The sequence below is a fragment of the Maylandia zebra genome, linkage group LG13 (genome assembly GCF_041146795.1).
Source record: "Maylandia zebra isolate NMK-2024a linkage group LG13, Mzebra_GT3a, whole genome shotgun sequence".
Lineage (NCBI taxonomy): Eukaryota > Metazoa > Chordata > Actinopteri > Cichliformes > Cichlidae > Maylandia > Maylandia zebra.
In genome coordinates this window covers 23,164,977-23,184,201 of record NC_135179.1, presented here as the reverse complement: position 1 = coordinate 23,184,201, position 19,225 = coordinate 23,164,977, and the positions used below count along the sequence as shown (strand labels likewise).

The following is a 19,225-nucleotide window of genomic DNA, read 5'->3' as shown; positions in this document are numbered from 1 at the left end:
TCAGGGCATCACAGTATAAAGCAGTGGTTTCTGATATCTCTGGCCATTAAACTGTGCTGCTCATGCTAACGTTTTCAAATCTAAACCCGAGGAGGAGTCGGAGCTTCCTTCCTGAGAAATGAACAGAAATGTGCTGTAGGCATTTTATCTGAATAAATAAAAATACTGCTGCTGTAGTGACTAAATCCATTGTGGTAATTCAACACCAGGCTTTATTAGGAATACTAAATCTGTACTACAGACAAGGCCTCAATCAAACCAAGTAACATTATAGCCCACTCTGTATGAAAATGAATCTTGATTATTTTTTGTGTTTATTTGCATGGATCTGTTTTAATAATTCTCCTGAAAACCCCGAAACAAACAGTTCTCAGAGGAGTGATTCTGCTGAATTAGTTTGTCTAAAATATGGTAACTAGCGCTGCCAGTTTAACTACAAGTGTGTTAATATTACATAGTTTTTTGTTGCAAATGGGCAAATTCACAACACTAATCAACAAAACGAGTCACCATCTTAAGAGCTATTCGAATGCTGGCAGAGTCCTGTGCCTGTGTGATTAACCTAACCACTCCAGGCAGCATGTTGGCCATTGTCAGCACTCTCGGTTGCCAAAAAAGTTGCCACAAACTTGCACTGACAAATGAGTCTAAAATGTAACACCGATTCCAGCCTCTTTTTTTTTTGCGTGCTTTTTCTCCTGTTGTCACAGCTGATTGTTGACAGTGCTGCGAAGAATTGCGCTTACTTAATTATTTTTTCCAACAAATTTGAGATTACATCTCGTTGAGAAGCAGATAAGCTTGATTGCTCGAGCATTTCAGCATCTCGCCTGTCACCGCTGATGGAACCTTCGGGGTTCTCTGGTGCCTCCGAGAACTGTTGCCGTAGCAACAGGCTGTAGTATGCATCCAGAATCAGGTTGGTAACTTCAGGTGAATGAAGAGAGGAAAAGTGAATGGGACGCTCCAGTCATCCTGTCCAATTTTCCGCGGCACCGTTTGCGGAGAAAATGCGCAAAAGGGTCAAGTTATGATAGGCTGATGTAATAATAAACTGCATGTGATGATGAAATAAATAAATGCACGGCTGGAATAGTGCACTACAACCATTTCACACTTCACAGGTGAGTAGCAGTGTGGTTATGACACCTCCAACTGATCGTGGTAACAGTACACTACTGCTGGATTTAACTTTTGACTAGGAGCTGCTTTGCTGTGAAAGGCAAATTAGATATATCAGACCATTAGGTGGTGGAGGTGACATGCTCCTCTCTGAACCCACCACCTGTAAGCCACCTTTCCCTATTACAGGGCCGCCATTGCATTCATTTCTCTCTGTGGAAAGTTAACAGTGAGAAACAGCTATCTGCTGTGGTAAGTATGTGTACGTGGTGTGACCCTTAGGTGCACACTGTATGGGTGTTTATTAATTCACAGATAAGGGTGGAGGCCGCTGTTCCTTCCCACTAGGATTCATTATTTTCTGTTCCCAACTCCTGCTGGTTATGTTAATGTATCGTGAATTTCCATAACAAAATAGGCATCAAGGTAGGCAGAAAAATCACTCCAGCACAGCATGCAATTTAAATGTGCCATTTCGCAACGAGTCATTCAGCAGTGAAGTGTGGATGGTTACAGACGCGCTAGCAGTCATCATCCCGAGCTACCGCAGGGGAGGGTGGAGGGTAAAGCACAGCAAGTAAGGACATTTGTCAGTGTCCCCTTTGCTTTTTTAAGCACCGTCGTCTTTTGTCCTCTTTAACGCTTCGCTCTCGTTAAGCTGAATAACTCAAAATATATTCTTCACATTTCATTAAAAGTGAGACTTTTCATTTGTTTACTACGACAGTAATGGGAAAACAATTCAGGGAGCTTAACACTGCTGTTGATTTATTTTGATGATGCATAGCATTAAACTCGATTAATAAATATGATTCATTTAGCATCATTGTCAAATTGTCGAGCCTCCTGGAGAGGTGCTAACAATTCAAGCGAGCTGACTAAAATGACACCAAATGCCTCCTTTCAGGCTTTTCTGTCACAGAACGCCACAGCTTCTCTGCTAGATGCGACTCAAGAAACACCTCAGACTGCAAAATACAGGGAGATTTTCTCATTCGGTGTTAATTGGCTCATTTATTATTTAGAAATGAAAGAACGGGGATTAGAGCAACTTGCCTAACAAAGTTTGGGTCTGTCGGTGCGGAGATGTGACAATGACATTAATGGAGGGAGGCTGGAGTGTCTGCAGACAGTCCATGCAACCCATCTCTCTCTTGTCAGCAGGCTAAACGCCTCCTGCCACAGCTGACAACTTTTGCAATTGATTAAGTCAGTCTTGTTGACAGGACGACACAAGGTCACAATTATGATGAATGCTCTGCTGATTCTTTTAGTATTATGGAAACTCGGGGAAACAGTTGAATCTGCTTTTGTTGAGCGTATGATTATTAGATTGGACAGTCAACATGCGTTAATTCTGCCTGTTCATGCCAGATTTATGAAAATGAAAAAGATTTCAGAGTTTACTTGGATGAATCTTAAACACGTCCCAATGTTGCACATTTCCACACACATACACGCACAGAGGCTGAAGCAGAAGGAATGAAAATTAAATTTCTGGAGCTGAATCGGTTTATTCATCGTACCATTTCATTGTGCATGTATCAGTTCACCGATCTATTAATGTAGTCTGTGGGCCTCTTTCACCTTCAGCATCTGCGCACCTCAACATCTCCCATCGCTCCAGCTCTTCACGGCTCAATACTCTCTGCTCTAATATATATGACCGATCCTTTCAGAAGCCAATTCAGAAGCTAACCACCACATTCCGGGACTTCTATCAGGTCCTGATAACGTGAGGTTTGACCATCTGTCAGCGCTGTGACTGCTGGCTATAAACTTCACGCTCTGTCTTTTTATTCATCTGTTTCTCAGAGGAGAGATGCAGCCGGCGCCCGAGAGCCACAGGCGGAATCAGAGACGAGAGAGAAATCAATTACTGCCTTTGCCTCCGCCTAAAACAAGCCGTGTCGGAGACCATCTACAAAAGGAGGACAAAAGGGGCCAGTGGCCCCTCAAACTCTCAAACCTCAGGAGACGGGGCGGAGAGCATCCTGTCACGAGCTCTGACACACAGCCATCACTGCCACCGGTGCAAAATAGGCCCCTGTCACACCTCAAAATGGGATCCAGCCACTTCATGTGCAATCAGGCCTGTATCAGTGATTGATGACCACAAAGAAATAGGAGAGAAAACTGAAACAATTTTGAAAAGTACTCTTTACAAAATAAGAATACTACTAGCTACTACTTTTCTAGAGTTATGAAAAGAATGTGCTGCCATTAAAGAAATTAATAGCCGTGTGTCTGTTTGTGTCGTTTGTTTGACCTTTCGTTCTGACATTACCGGTTATATATTTGATAATTTAGTATACAATGGATTTACCTTCAGAATGACTATCTGCCACAGCCAAAGCCTATTTATCTGTCTGACAGCCAGAAAATAGCTCAGTTTTGAGACAGCGGTAATAATATAGTCAAAACATCCAGAGCAGGGTTTGACATTAAATTTGTCAGCATGAAAGCTCTTTTTCATGTGTTAATGTTTCTCTGTTTTGCATAAAATAAGTCCCTGAACTGCATGTAAGGAAGCTGAAATTAACTAAGAGCCATTAGAGAAAGGAAACGTCTTCAAATATCTTTTTTTTTCTTGCTGAAAGAAGCTCTCGAATTCAGAATGACCGCAGAATCTGCAATCATAAATGCTAAGTGAATGAATACAAGTCCAGAATGCAGAACTCTTTAAATAAAACAGGAAATCTGTACTGAAAAAGTGAAAGCCTTTATTCCACAGTTACTACTGAGCCCTGATTGCTCCAAACACTGAAACCTAATTCTTCCAGCACCCTTGTCCGGGAGCCAGAGAGTTAAGCAGCGTGATCCTCACTAAAGTCGAGCCACAGAGATATGGACTCGATACCATTCCTTTATTTTCTACACCCACATGTTCCAAACAGCTGGTAAGGCCAGAGACAAAACGCAGCATCTGGCAGGGGAGACTGTGGACCCCTTGCCACGGCGTGCATTTGTGTCTGTCTGTCTTGGTATGTGCAAACGGAATGGGTGTGTGCACGGCGTCCACAGAGAGGAGATGTGTCACAAATCGCTGCTTCCATCCACGCGCCAGGGACAGCGTGCCCATCAGCTTAGCATGATTACGGGCATGAGAGAGGCTCAGATTGTGGGATGCTGGAGCGTGAAGGCACTGGAGAGGAACAGAGAGGGACGTGGCAGGGCCAGAGAGGAGGGCTGGAAGAATGGAGGGGAAGCCCAGCTGGCGGCTGCTTCTAATTGGGCTGAGCAGGTTTCCATGGCTGACCAGACCCATATGCAGTGCGGATCTAAAGAGAGAGAGGCCCGCAAACAAAGTAGCAGGGCAGGCCAGGCCGTTGGGGTGGTGGAGAGGGGGGGGGGGGGGGGGGGGCGTAAAGCGGGCAGGGGGGCGAGAGGCTGGTCACACTCCAGTCGTCACAGCCTCTTTGTGACGGGGGCAGAAAGAGCCAGCTGTCACCCCCTGACAGGAGTGCGCACACACACACACACACACACACACACACACACACACACCCTCCTCGATGTGAACTGATAACACAGGCTCAGTGAACACACAAAACAGAACAAAACAGAACACAACAAAAACAACACACTTATGAAACAACTACTTTAATCAAGGCATCCGGCACTTACCGAGGGAGTAAATGAATAGGACGAATAGGACACACACACACACAAAAACATGAAAGAAAAGGACCTGATGAGAAGAACCAGGGGGTATGAATGTTTCGCATTCTTCCTGCCGGATATTTACTGCATGCCATTGGAAACAATTAGAAGTGATTAAAACGGAGGTGAACTGACAGGGATGGTGTCGATTCCCCTGCCTCCACCAAGCTACTACCCACCATGGCTGGTAGATGAGGGTACTAGTGCATGTCCTGCTGAGGGGAGGGGGGCGAATCGATTCCCTTCACACTCTCAGCAGCATTAATTAATGATCTGTTCTCTGTATTGTACAGTGACTGGCTGTCATGCTATACCTTCTCTCCTAGCTTCGCTCCACTCTTCCTCTCCTGAGTCCTCTTCCTTCCTCGCAGGCTACGTCCTCCTTTCATTTTACAAAGACATAACACAACGCAGATGCACTTAAACACAAACGCTGACACAAACAATAAATGTTCCAATAAGGATTAAAATATTGAAACTGAATATATGTTTGCATGGAACATAAATTCTTGGAGCGTCATTCACAGGCCTTTGTTTTTATTTATTTGTTCCTTTTACAACCAAGCAGATGTCTGGAGGGCAGACCACAATCATGTTTATGAGAAGGGAGAGGGAGAAGAGGCAGCAAGTCAAGTCTAGAGACCTGCGCGGCTCACTGGTGCCCCCTACTGTATTAATAAGGGTACTTGGCACACAGTGCACTACATGCTCAGCTTTAATGGGGACCCAAAAAGGGGGGGGGGGGGGGGGACAAAAAACGCATTCTTGATATTTTCTTATAGCCTCAAGTCTGCAGATTGATTTCTCTGTTCACAAACGTGTCAGCACTTTCTGTGTGGATACAAAAAACACATTCAGAGAATATGCATAACAAAAGTAGGCAGACATGTTTGGTGTTCTATCAACATCCTCCAGCCCTTTGACACTGGAGTCGGGTGTTTTAAGAATCCAATAAATCTGAAAGTTTTCAACTATGACTCAAGAAGCTTAATTATATGTGAAGCACCTTTATTGCATTTTATTCATACCCACTCCTACTGACGCGAGTGGTTAGGCGAGGAGCTAGAGGAATAAGAAGAAGTGACTGCAGGAGTCTCCAGGGGGCTGAGAGAGACAGTAAACTAAGCCATGAAAAAAAATCAGATCACCTTGAATTTGCATAAACAGTCTTCAAACGGCTGCACGGAGGGTATAAGTGTTAGCCATCCAAGCCTGAATAACTCCCAGTCGTGGATTAGTATTGGGTTCACCCAGGTCATTTAACACTTAAGACAGTCTCCGGGGAGCCTATTCATGTTGGACAAATTGTTTTGCCTTTACTGCAGCTCTGCGATGTACACGGGTGTTCGGAGGAGTAATTTGCCTCCTGTATTGAGGGACACTTTGCACCCTGTTCCTTCCACTGAGACAGCAGCGCCGTATCAAAAAAAAAATTAAACGGAGGCACAAGCAACACCAGCACCAATTACACAGAAATAGTAACTGCATGGGTTAAGGACACGGAGAATAACGAGTGAATGTGTTGGCTTTCCTTCTTTCGGCTTTAAGACAAGCACACGTCAGATGAAACATGGAACACAGACCTTAATGAACCTAGTGAGGACTTGGAGGTGGACATAGCTTGTCAAGTTAAAGGAGGAATGAGAAGGTTATCAAGAAACTGTGCGCGTGTGACCTGCAGAAAATTGCTTTTGTTGGCTAAGAGTCAGTTTAGTTTGGCTTTATGACACTGTAGAGAACAGGAACATACATCCCTTTAGCATCCTGCCAAGTGGGATTTACTGGGTGTAAACACATTTCCTGTTTGGCACAGTGCAATCATTTGAAAACACGAAGGACCTCCAAGATATGCTGAATGGTCAAGCATGTTATTTTGCTCCCTTTTTCTTTGGTCTCATTTGCATCAGGTGAGCCAGCAATACTTCTGCTATCCAGTAGCAATCATTATCCCTGCAGAAAAACATTTGCAACAAAATGCATCCCCAACTGAATACAGTAGGAATGTAAAATAGATTTGTTGCAAACTAATTATGCATTTCCCATGCAATTTATAACACAGCAATGCCTGCAGTAACACTTAACTTCTGGAGTATGATTAATAGCACCACGCTGGAAGCTGGAAGACTGGAAATAGTAGGTGTGGAGAAGGAGCTCACATCGCCAGCATCAGCAGTCTAGACCCACTCCTTCTGTCACCACTCTCACCCCGCTTCCCATAAAAGTAAAATGCAGCAGGTTTGGAAAACAGCCTTGTCCTGTTTGTCAGAGGGCTTGTCGTAAATATCGTGTTTGTCAGGGCCCCACAGCAGAAAGCTTTGGTGATAGCAGTCATCACCACCATGCCACTTCATCTGCTAGTGCCAGCCTCACTTAGTGCGAACGATTGTTTCAGATAGTGCTAATTTGTGGCACTGCAAGGTGATAATCCTTTACTTACAGCCTCAATGATTTTTTTCTCTTCCAACTCGCAGTGTGTAAATGACAACAGCAGAGCTTTGATAAGGTTTTTGATCAATACCATTATGAACGTTTTTTCCCCCCCTTCAGTGTGTAATTACATTAAAAAAAATCTAATTCACCTGCTCAGCAGCGGAGGACAGTTACGGTTTAATAGAAAAAAAAGCAATCATAATTTTGTCAAGCTAAATTATAAAGCACTACTATCAGCATCTCTTGCATTGGTAATGAATTAACTCAATTTCTTTTGGAAATAATTAAGTAGATCACTCATCTCTTTTGTTAATATGTGGCTTTATTATTTGTTTCAATTACCGCCCCGTAGGAGCCATGACACAGATTTATCAGTGTTGTTGCAGTTGGCTGCTTGGTGGCTCATTATTTGATGACCTGTATTTTTCCCAGCTATACTTTAGTCATGTATATTGTTGGACCATGAAACTGAGCTATACGCCCGATTTAAAATCACGTCATTGAACAACAGTCCTCGCCACTGGCGTACGCGTGACGATAGTATTTATCACATCGTTCAGTGTCTTCCTTAATTCACATTTGTAGCTGAACCAGCTGATGTTAAGATCTTTGCGAGGCCAGGTTTGCACTCGTCAGCCACCAAGGCAGTAAGCTTTATTGCATCTTTGTACCTGGGAGAAAGAAGATGAATACAGTTATTGACCAGAACTACGATCATGCAGTACTGAAGACTGTGTTCCTAAGGGGCAGTACAGCATTTATAGTTTTACACTAGTCTACTCTATTTCCAGCAGGATAAACACAAATCTTTCGCCTTCATTTATTCTGAAATGAACAGCGAGATCCTGTCCCATCTCCACAGACACAAATGAGACTCCCGAGCAGAGACCTCAAGGTCAGATCACCATGCTCCAGAAAGGCTCCACTGAGCATAGCATTTCAGACTTCACTAATAGAAAAATCCATAACAAACACGAATAGCAAAAAAGCGCATTCTTTATTCTTGGGTGGTTTACATGAAGCCACCGCAGAATTGCCTGGACACGCAAACAGGGCTGTTTCAACTTCGTGCTACTTCAATCAGATGCAGCGCGACACAAACAAAAATCCTGTTAAAAGGACATCCCTGCCTCTTCTTATGGACATTATGCTAACCCACCAGTGCTCCACTGACTTCAGCCCAGATTGAATCACCATTATAATGGCAACGACACTGACGTTTGCCCGCTAATGAATCTAGAAGTCGAAATAGAAGTGTCATCTTTCCAAATGAAATATGCTGACATGACACACACATACAGACAGCTGCACCATGTGACCGTCAGCCATTCTTCTCATCATTCACTAATCCCTCAGCTTATTTACAACGAGCTGACTTTTTGACTGGAGACTCATAAACCGCAGAGATGCGATCGAGCTTTATTGAAGGGCACGCGTGTGAAATATCATTTTCCACGCACCAAACACAACAGGAAACTCCTAATAAGAGACACACATTAACACTTCAAATGTCTGTGATCATTGCAAGCCCATATAATTTACCCTCTAAAACGCTCTTTTTCATTGCCTTATATTCATTTATTTTGTCTTATATGTGCAAAGCTCTTCAGTTAACCATTACTCATGAATATCTGAAAATCTCTCTTTTTCCAACTTTTATGAGAGTCTTCAGAAACTCCTCTAAAAGTGCAGCCACTCAGAGCAGCTCCTCTTCTCTGTGACCCGCTGCACAGCACCTCCATCTCCTTTTATTAGAACATGATCAGAAACTTTCAAGGTCTCAAAAGACTTCACTGCCAGCAGCAGAAAAATATGATCTGGGCCGCCGTTTTAATATGTCAGCTTGTACACGGCACATTTAGGGGGGGAAGAGTTGCACAAAAGGTGGCCATACAAGAAAATCGTTAAGTTGAAGCTAATTAGCAGTGAGAGTAATCTTTTTATTTGTGTATTGAAAACTAAATGAGCTTACTGTATAACAAAAATGGTCCCTGGAGCAATTAAAAACACAGATGAACATCTTAAATAGTCACTTGAGGAATATTTTGGCAATAAGTGTTTAATCGGTTCTTCTTGAGCTCGTATATTAACATCTACGGTGTTTGTTTTGTTATGCCATCGCAAGCACTGATAAGCTCTAAAGTCTCTCTCCTGTTACCTGTGCCAGTCATTTTGATCAGCAGGGGCTAAGCTTGGTTATTCATGTGGCCAACAGTTTAACTACACACCATAAAGTTCAACTGTACTGCCGTGATACAGAAATCAAGACTAAATTAAACGTTTTCGCTCCACTGCCAGTTTTCTAGCCTTAAATATTATCAGAGTGAGCAGTGACTGAAATGCTAGCTTTTACAAGTCAAATTTAAATGTCACATTTCATCGCAAACTTTAAAATTAACTTTGACATCTAATAAATTAAGAATGCATGTTTTATAAGCTCAATGAAAAGCTGATTTTTTTTTTAAAAAAAACCCCAAAATTCATGCTTTTGCCTGGAGGTCTGGTTAAATCAAACTTTAAGTGTTTTTCCACTTCTTGTGTATAGACCAGAACTGTCACTGGACTATTAGCCATGGCGGTAAGGAAGCCTCTTATGGAAGTGCCGGGTACAGTCACAATCAACAGATGGCGAGCACTGTCTCTTCCCTCCCCCTGGGGCAACAGTAAAATTGAGCTTGTGAAATCTGTCACAATCCATGGTGGTAAATGTCTCGCAGTTCCTGCAAATGCTAATGAAGCTCATGTGAGGTCCAAAACCGAGCAGGGGTGGGCAGGGAGAAATGGAGCCCAATTTAAAAATGACACTGTGTGACAAACTCATTCTTCTAGAGGGCAGAGAGTTTTCTATGGCCTGCGGACACACAGGCACAAATGAGCGCAGTCGAAAGTTGCCAGTGACATTCAGGTCACCATTGTGTCCGTTTCCTTTGAGATCCACCCCCCTCCCAACATGTTCCATCAAAAGCCTGGATAAAACCTGCCATTACAGGCAAACACTAGACTTCATTAGATGGCAGGATGGTGACAGAGTTAAGTACATTGCCCTCCTATTGAGTGACATGAATTTAAACAAGCATGGATGCACATACTGGACACAGACCATCACTCAGCTGGATTGAACTTGAAAAACAAAATGTCACCCTTCAAAAATGGCACTGAAAGGACTTTTTGTTTTTAAATATACTAAACATATCCAGATTTCCCACTGCTTCACATGCCCACACTGAGTTAATTATAAAAAGTTCAGTGTTTTAAGCTACTTTTTCAAAGTATCAGATCAATGAGAAGTCCTCCAAGGATAAATAACATGAAAAAATGGTGAGCACTGAGGTGCAGATGAGTGATTGGGTAAATATGTTAATGTACATTATAAATGGAGCATCTTTTATTGAAAAAAAAAAAGTTAAACAAATTTAATGATTTTCACTGAACTAAAGTCTCAAGATTTTTCTCTTAAGGGAACTTAAGCCAAGGATAAGAAACTTTACTTAAGCAGGTTCCATGAATCGCATTTTGTTACTTGTGCCCATTTAATGGATACATGTGATCTCAAAATCCGCCCACACCTGCTTCACCTTCCCTTTGATATAAAACCCAGCATAATAAAAAGCTCGAGTCCAGAACAGTCAAAGACTTAAAGTGAAAACATAACTTTTTGGAAGACTTGACAGATGATCAGAGTCAGACATTTATTATTTAGCCATTTAATAGTGAGCGTGTGCAGCACAAATTTAAATACTCCTAAGATATATACCTCATACCCATCATTAAATCATCAGCATGATAGCATGAAGGTGTATTAACAACCAAAAGACAACCAGCCCTGATATTACAAACATCATTGTGTCATTACAACTTTTGCACTGAGGTAGCTAGCAGCTAGCCTGAGCAGTTCAGAGTAATATCACCAGCCACAACCAATTTAAGTCAGTCAGTGCCCAGTAAGAAAGTCCCAGACTTACATACCGGAAGGTGTATAGTTAAAGTTAGAAACGTGATAGTGAAACATGGATGTGTTTTTTCTTCTTAGTTTAAGAAAATGCTTAAGTAGCCAAACAAGCAGCTTTAAAAATCACCAGAGTACACGGGTAAAGAAATGTCTGGCCTTCAAGCACCGCATGCTTGCAGTAGCACTCCTACTAGAGCCAAGGAAAGGCAAATCAAATCCTGTACTCGCCTAATTTTATGCATGTCTGCATCACTGGGTAGACATGAATACAGTTTTGATCCTCTGTGTTTAAGGTTATTGTAAATTACCTTCTTTTTTTTTTTTAAAAGCACTTTGGAAAATAACAGTTGGCACTGTATTTATTTCAAGGTTTTACAGGTTGATTTGCAATAAAAAAAAACCCCCAAAAAAAACAAAAAACACCAACTTTATCAGTATTCGATGCTGATCTGTTAGCCTGTTTTCCAAAGGCACGCTGTTAATACCAGGTTAAATCTGCAAACCAGCTTCTCCAACAGATTGTTTATTGGCTTAACAAGATGTTTTCTTATTCAAGAGTATCCTAATTTGTAAGTGGGAAACAGACTCTCCAGGCAACAGAAACTAAAGGAGATGGGGGTAGTTTGTCAGAGAGAAACAAATTTAATTATTAAAAAAAATTATATAAACATCCTCAGGACCAATTTAGCACCATGCAGTAGGGTAAAAACGAGTCTCCAAAATCTGAAAAACAAAACAACTCAATCGAACTACTGGGGCTACTGTGGGGCTGGAAAGATCAAAATAGCCTTAAAGATTTAGCCCGTTACAGCTAAGCAGTGTCCAAACTGCCTATAGGTCACGTTCTCATGATTCTAAAGGAGGTGGTAAACAAATTACACTGTTATGTGCCGTCAATCGTGGTGCGTTTTAAGGCCGGAGAACCCAGTAGGACATCACACTATAATCACTAGACATTCAAAGCCTGTCAGTGGGAAAGTATCAGCTGTCAGAGTGAGTGCTTCCTTTAACCAGGCTGTGCACAACAAGCGCTCCTGTCCATTGATAGACAAACACGCAGCGATAGTAGATTAGCCGTGTTTCATGATTAACAGAAAAATACGTGATTAAAAAAAGAAAATTTATCCAGATGCAACTTGCCTCTCAACTGTCAATCCTGAAGAATTACATGAAAACCAAAAGAGGCATCCTGCACAATACAGATGCAAGGTTATTCAGATGTCAGCCAAATGCTGCGAGGAGGAAACCAGCCCACATTAAACATGAAAAGCACAATAATGAGTACAGTTCCCCAAATTTTAATAATAAGTGTTATGTGATACTGGATGGAGAATTTATTTTAAAGCCATTATCAGATTTTGGCAGAATTTATTAACTAATCTGCAAGAGGAAAGTCTCAATTTGCAGTTTAATGTAAACTAGTCATAACCTGTGACAATATTTGCAATAAATTAGCCTTGATCTAATGTGAAAATGAAAATCCTCAACACTAATCTTTGTGTGGCATGTAAGAAACAAGCCTCATTTTCAATACATGAGATTATGATCAGTCTGCCTTTTGCGTTTTATTCGCAAGAAAGTTTGATATACACTAGATCGTTTGAATGCTAATTAACTGTCAAGCAAAAAGGGAGAAAATCTTTTACATCCCCGAGCTTTCATTCTGGTCCAATCCGCTTTGCTACAAGGTGTGAGGAGTTTGAGTCGAGCCCAAATCTCCATCATTCATGCTGGAGCAGACAAGGGGATTGATTGCACTATATTGCCCCTGCAATTTTCCTTCTTGGATGGGGTCACTCAGTCAAGAAAAGGAGCACAATCTTTGGCTTTAACCCTTGAAATGTGATTTAAACTCTAGTTCTTTCCCGGAGACACAGCATGAGCAACCCATCTGTAATTTTAGTTCTTCTACAAGGCTTGTCATCAAGTGCACAGTGTTGACTGGCAGAAGTAAAACCATTGACCAATTGTACAGGTAGTACAAATACAACTTGACCTCAGAAACCGATTGCTCAGTTGCAGTGGAGACTCTTACATCCAGTGGGGGCACAGGTTTATGCAAAGTAAAGAGACTGGGCCGAAAGTGAAAATGAGTCAAAAAGAGCCAAAAAGAGATGATAGGAAGACAAAATGACAGACTTTAAAGGAAGCAATAAAATGCATCAAGCTATTTTTGCTGTCTGCATTTCAAGTCTCAACCATCAGAGCTCATCTGCATTTTAAGTGGTAAAAAAAACAAACTCCGATTTTACTTTAACATATGCAGGGATTTATTGAAAAATTTAAAATATTAGAATTTTGAAAATGAATAATAAATACACAAACAATGCAAGTCATCTTAAGAATTTGGTCACATGAGACATTTAAAAGGCTTCAAAAACATTACAATGTCTATTAAAACAAATGAAACTGCTAAGCACACTTCTTTGATCTTCAGTGCTAGACCTTCAAACTATTTTCTAAAGACATCAATGCAAGAACAAAGAAATTCAAGCGTTTTAAAGATAAAATCTTCCAAGTGCCAAAGTCACGCAACATTAATATCACAAAATTTTAAAAAGCAAACTTCAAAATTCACATTTTCATTATAATTTCATAGCGAAAAAAAAAAGATTCTTTGCACTATCTGCTTGGGATGCACTTTTGCTCCCTGTGAGTGAGTTTTCAAGCTGGGCTGTTCATTACTGGCCGTTCAGTCCTTGATCAGACATTTGACAAGTGATTAATCAGGCGGGCGGCCTCAGCGGAGCAACTGAAAGTTAATTTCCACACTTCTGCATGCGGAGATGAATTTAAAGCATGTGCACTCAGGGTAGCTGCCTTAGTCACGCTTTCAGGGTGACCCCTGCCCTGTGCTTTTGCAAAGATTACATCCAGCCTGACAGGCCGGTTCTCGTTTTCGTCGTGCACCAGTATGCAGCGAACATCCGAGCACCACCGAAGAGTTAAGCCGTGGAAGTGGGGACGGCAGGGAGCTGTGGTGACAGAGTGTGAAAGTGAGTGACAGACAGCATCCTCTCGTACCAGACCGAGGTGTGTATCTGTAAGTAAAAACTGAGCCACGTGCTTACTGTGGGTACTAGGACTGATATGCACTGCTACACTTGTGTAAAGTTTCAGCTGCACCTCTCCCAGAGTGGTTTCGTGATTCATATTACAATGAAGAAGGTATATCAGATCGGCAAGACTCTTCTGAAATTGACAGCAAACCCTTAAACCAGCATCCAGCAGCAGCTCAGGTACACTGACCCACCAGCCTAGAGACATCTCTGCTAAGTTTCCATGCAGCAGTGGGTGCCGAGGTACCCTGCAGTCCCCAGGGCAGATGATATTAAGTATGGCCCTACACAACAACTGAGTATGCTTTTGACTGTAGGTATAGACAACAAGGACGCTTTCTTCTGTAGCACTTATCAAACGCAGACTTTGGCCTGCTAGGCCTATCTGAATGTCCTTCAACTGACACAAAGGGAGGTGATGGAACAAAACTAAGAGACCAGATTCAGAGGTTAGTGTGTAAAGCGCAGATTCCATCAGGATCAAGAGGGCAGACTGTGGCTCTGGTTTGTTGCATTTAGCTACGTTCAGCCAGTAGAGAGTAAGAATCTTCTGAGTTGGGAGGCCTGAAGTGGAGATGACAGACTGTAGATGGTCCATCATGCTTTGGGGTGGCAGATTTTGCAGGTTTGCAAGGGAATCAGGAAATTTTATCAACGTTTGAATGAAAATTTGAACTGTTTTTGAGTTTTTAAGTTCACAGGTAACCTCTTTCACACTGCTGTGCTTCAGTTGCAACCGCTTTGTAATAAGTTCATCTCCTTGTTTCACATTACCATCAACCATGTTTCGTGTTGACTCCATATCCCACATACTTTCATTCCTTTTCAAGATATCCCCTGAGACAAGCTGTACATCATTTGGCAATTCATCAGCCTTACTCAGGGTTTGTGTTGGTGTCGGGACAGGGAGTTGTGCGTTTTCAGGATTAATGCAGCCTTGAATCATCTGAGCAGCCTCCTCAGACTGAAGGAGTTGAATTATATCCATCTGGACCTGCTGTATGAGAGGCAGCTCTTTCACCAATGAAAAAATGTGACTGTCCTTTAATAGAGAGAAGATAAAGCTGCTTCTAAATGTGGAGAAGACATGGCTGTCCCTTAAAATAGACAGAACACTGCTTTCTCTTACCAGAGAGATAAAATTGTTTGACCAACGAGCCCCAACAGGTTGAAATCTGAATTCTGTGACTTGCTGCAATACAGTGGAAGAGCTCCAAAGCAGACGTCCTGCATCCTGGACAATCCAAAAAACTCTGCTGAACAAAGAGCTCAGCTTCAGATTCTGAACTGCAGCTGCTGCAGCCTTTGTCGCACACACTCCAGGGATCTTCTCTAAATTTTCAGATTCATCCATCTCTCCACAGCTACACTCCTTCGTGATGGTGGTTTCTTTGGGTGGACAAAAGCCTGTGTGACTGTCAAGAGGCTTTGTGTCAAGCTGAGAATGAGTGTTGCTCTGTGGGAGGATAGACATGGAGCTGGTTCCTCTGCTGCTCTGCAGGTGGGACATGCCACTTAATGAGCTCCCACCAGAGCGAGGTCTCCCCTTGTAGCAGTCAGTGCCATCATCTTGGATCTCATTAGCATTTCCCTCTGGCTTTGTGCCACATCCATCACCCAGGCCCAGGACACTTGTCTGCTGGAGGTTGGCATCCCCTGACCAGCCCTCTTCTCCCTTACAGCTTGCAACTTCAGTCCCACTTTGAGCTTTCCTCTCAGACCTGAGCCCAGGCCCTGATTTATGACACAAGTCCCGCTCCTGGCCATCCCTGGCGCTTACTCCATTCTGCAGGTTCTCTCCATCCGATTCAAAACTACCGTGTGAGATGAAACGTCTTCTAGGTAGCCCAGTGTCCTAGTTTACATTGAGTATGTGGAAAACAAAAGGACATTTTTAAAAATGACTTTCAATAAACTCTCCTTAAAACATGTGTATTCATTTATATCTGAATCGAGACATGCATAGGAAAACAAACTGAAGAACACCGCATTAAGAAGCAAATATAGAACAAGTGTACTCTCATTGCAAAATGCTTTCACGAAATGAGTGTCATTTTCTTTGAAACCTCTAAAGGAAAGTTTAATAGGCATTAAATATGTGCATAATAAAAAAGCAAGAGAAAGTATTTCATGGCTCATAAAAATCTATATTAAGCCTGGCTGGAGAGGGGGTGGATATTGACATTTGCTCTGACACTAAAAAGGGACTAGAACTTCAGTTGTACAGCGACGATATAGCACTGCATTAAACAAAAACTGCAAATCCAAGTCTCACTATTGGCACACTGTGTTTTAGCTTTAATACATTTCCTTAAACAAACAACAAAACAACTAAGTCATATCTAATTCCATGCAGAAATCAGCAGCAGCTTTATGACTAAATCCCTCCATTATCTTAAGTTTGATTTTCTTTTTGGCAACTGCACAAAAAAAATAAATAAATATAAAAATATGCATACATACTGTAGTCGCAAACGTTCTTGCTGGGGTAGGGGCAAGACAGACGCTTGAGGCTTTGGACATTACTTCTGCATTTTTAGCCGGATGGATGTGTTGGCTGAAGAGACAGCAAGCATAAACAATATTCAAAAACTGTGTCAATGGGAGGATGTGGGAGCACAATACAGCTGCAGTTATATGCTTATATGTGTTGCTAGGGTCTTTGTTTTCAAGAAGCAATTTAATTATTTGCTGTAGTGTCACACTGGAGACATCAGCTTGCATAGAAAAGACAAGGCTGCAATACCCTCCCGACCCTATCCTCACAAAACCCATCCATTAGATTTGAAAAGCAAACAGCCCAAATGGCTGGATGAGATTAGAGCCACTCGACTAGCTGTGAAATTAAATAGAATCTGTGCATGTTGATTTGAGGATTTACATACAATACTCAGCACTCCAGAGGGAGGAGCAGAAACCAAATATACAGCTGAGAAAGACTTCTGACAGTAAACATTGGCTTTGGCTGAGATTTGTATATAAGCAGCAGGTTGATGAAGGGTGCAAGCGGGAGCAGTAAAGCATTGACAGCATCAACAAGAGGGACACAGTGCAGGTCCTGCTGATGATTAAAGGATTTTTGCAGATCCTGAGGATCAGTAGAGAGGATGTCCTGTACTCTGCGATGTTTGCTCACCAAAGGAAAGAAAAAAAGAGAAAACAGGTACTGGGATTCCCAAGCTGACCACATTTTTGCAATCAGTGTTTCCTGCTGTTCACAAATTGTAGCTCACATGCAGAGGCTCAGAGTTCTGTGACATGGCTTCATAAAATCGGTACACAGAAACTGATTCATTAACACCACCACAAAGTACAGTTTGCCTCCCTGTTGTTTCCCTCTGTTCCTCCATGGCCTCCTAATCCTTGTGTTGATTGCGTTCCCCACTGTTTTCCTGGACCTGCTGCTATCCAACCCACAGGCTAAGCTCTGTTTCCACCCACGTAGTCATACAGACACCACCACAGATTTTATGAATTGTGATATACGAAGTCCTAGGTCAGTTGACGTGCACCCTGCATCAGATCTCATAGTATAATCTAGGTAAAAATACATTGTGCGGCCATTTTTAAAAGATGTTCATTGTTGACTTAATGACTTAAAGTGAACAGAAGAACAAAGAATAAAAAGACTGACATTCAGAGCTAGACAAGTGTTAAGTTACACAGGAGCTCCCAAAGTGAGGAACTTTAACCAGTGAAATTATACCATTTCAGGTGATGTAAGCTCGTAATAGCAGCTTGTCAGCGGTCAAAAATGGAAGAGAGAAAAATGCTGGCACTTGGCCTTCTGACCAGAGATGGAGGATACTGAGAGGGTTGTCAGATAAGGGACTTTCAGAGCATAGGGGGCCATTAAATGTTGTTTCGGGTCAAACACCAGTTGGCTGGTTCCATCGCTGGAAGCGCTCACAGTCCAGACTTTCTGGGTTTGAAATGGCTGCATTTCAACTTGGACTTCAAAATTGTGGCTCTGCTACGCAGTCCATTTAATAAAGTATGAATCAAACACAGTGGGGTCCCTTTTACAAGGGAAGAAGTGAGTCTTATGGGCATAGATTTATACACAATATGAAAGCATATGACCTGGCCTCTACAGGCAACATGGCCCTTTTCCTGCCTCTCCTAGGAATATCCATCTTATGTCTACATACTGAAAGCTCAAGTCATGACATTTATAGTGCATTTGGAAAGTTCTCAGACGCTTTGAATTTTTCTACATCTTCACATGGATACAGTCCATTTTTCTTCAATAATCCACACACAAAGCTATGAGCGTTATGCATACTGACACACCTTTAGTTTGAAAGACTCGTTCATCTCTCCCGAATCTTTCAAGTTCAGTGTGACTGGATGAGAATCACCAGTTCAGAAGCCTGTACTACAAAGGATTTGGGGTCTAGCAAGGGGGGGGGGGGGGGGGGGGGGGGGGGGGGAAATAAAAAATAAAATAAAAAAATAAAATAAATCACAACCACAGGTTTTCGGTACACTAAGTTACCATTGTGCTAACAGGGGTACAGCAGGGTAACTTATGCTGCAGGCCTTATCTGCTTCAGAACAAATTGGTTTTGAGAAGAGACAAACAAGAACGATATCACATACGGACCAAACTCATAACATCACCATTCCTAGTGAAACAGCTTAGCCTGCTTACAGTTATAAATTCTATTTTTGTTTTTCTCTTTAATTGCTCTTGATACTTAATACTGCCACAACTGCAGATGAAAGAATAAGGCTAAAATGGTTTTACACCCAGTCATTTAACAGAATAAGCAACCATAATTACTCCCTTCACCTCAGGTCTTAATGACATCTTAATAAGTCTATTATAGTCAGCATTTATATAGCACTTTCCCAGTCTTAGCTGACCACAATGTTAAAGTGCACACATAATCATAAAGTGCCTTAATATTCTACAGCTGTACAGACCTACCACTGATAACCATCTTTGTGTGACTACCGTATTATATCCTTCCTTTGTTGTGTGGGCTACTAGACTCCA

The 19,225-nt window shown here is 42.0% G+C and overlaps 1 protein-coding gene across 1 annotated transcript in view; it reads right to left on the bottom strand.

Moving 5' to 3' along the window:
- Positions 1–5,115: 5,115 nt before the first annotated feature.
- Positions 5,116–19,225, bottom strand: part of kif16bb (kinesin family member 16Bb) — a 36,738-nt gene continuing 22,628 nt past the window's right edge. The window contains exon 18 of the mRNA XM_024804748.2: positions 5,116–5,167. Coding sequence (XP_024660516.2) covers positions 5,158–5,167 — 10 coding nt within the window. The 3' untranslated portion in view covers positions 5,116–5,157. The remainder of the gene's footprint in view (positions 5,168–19,225) is intronic.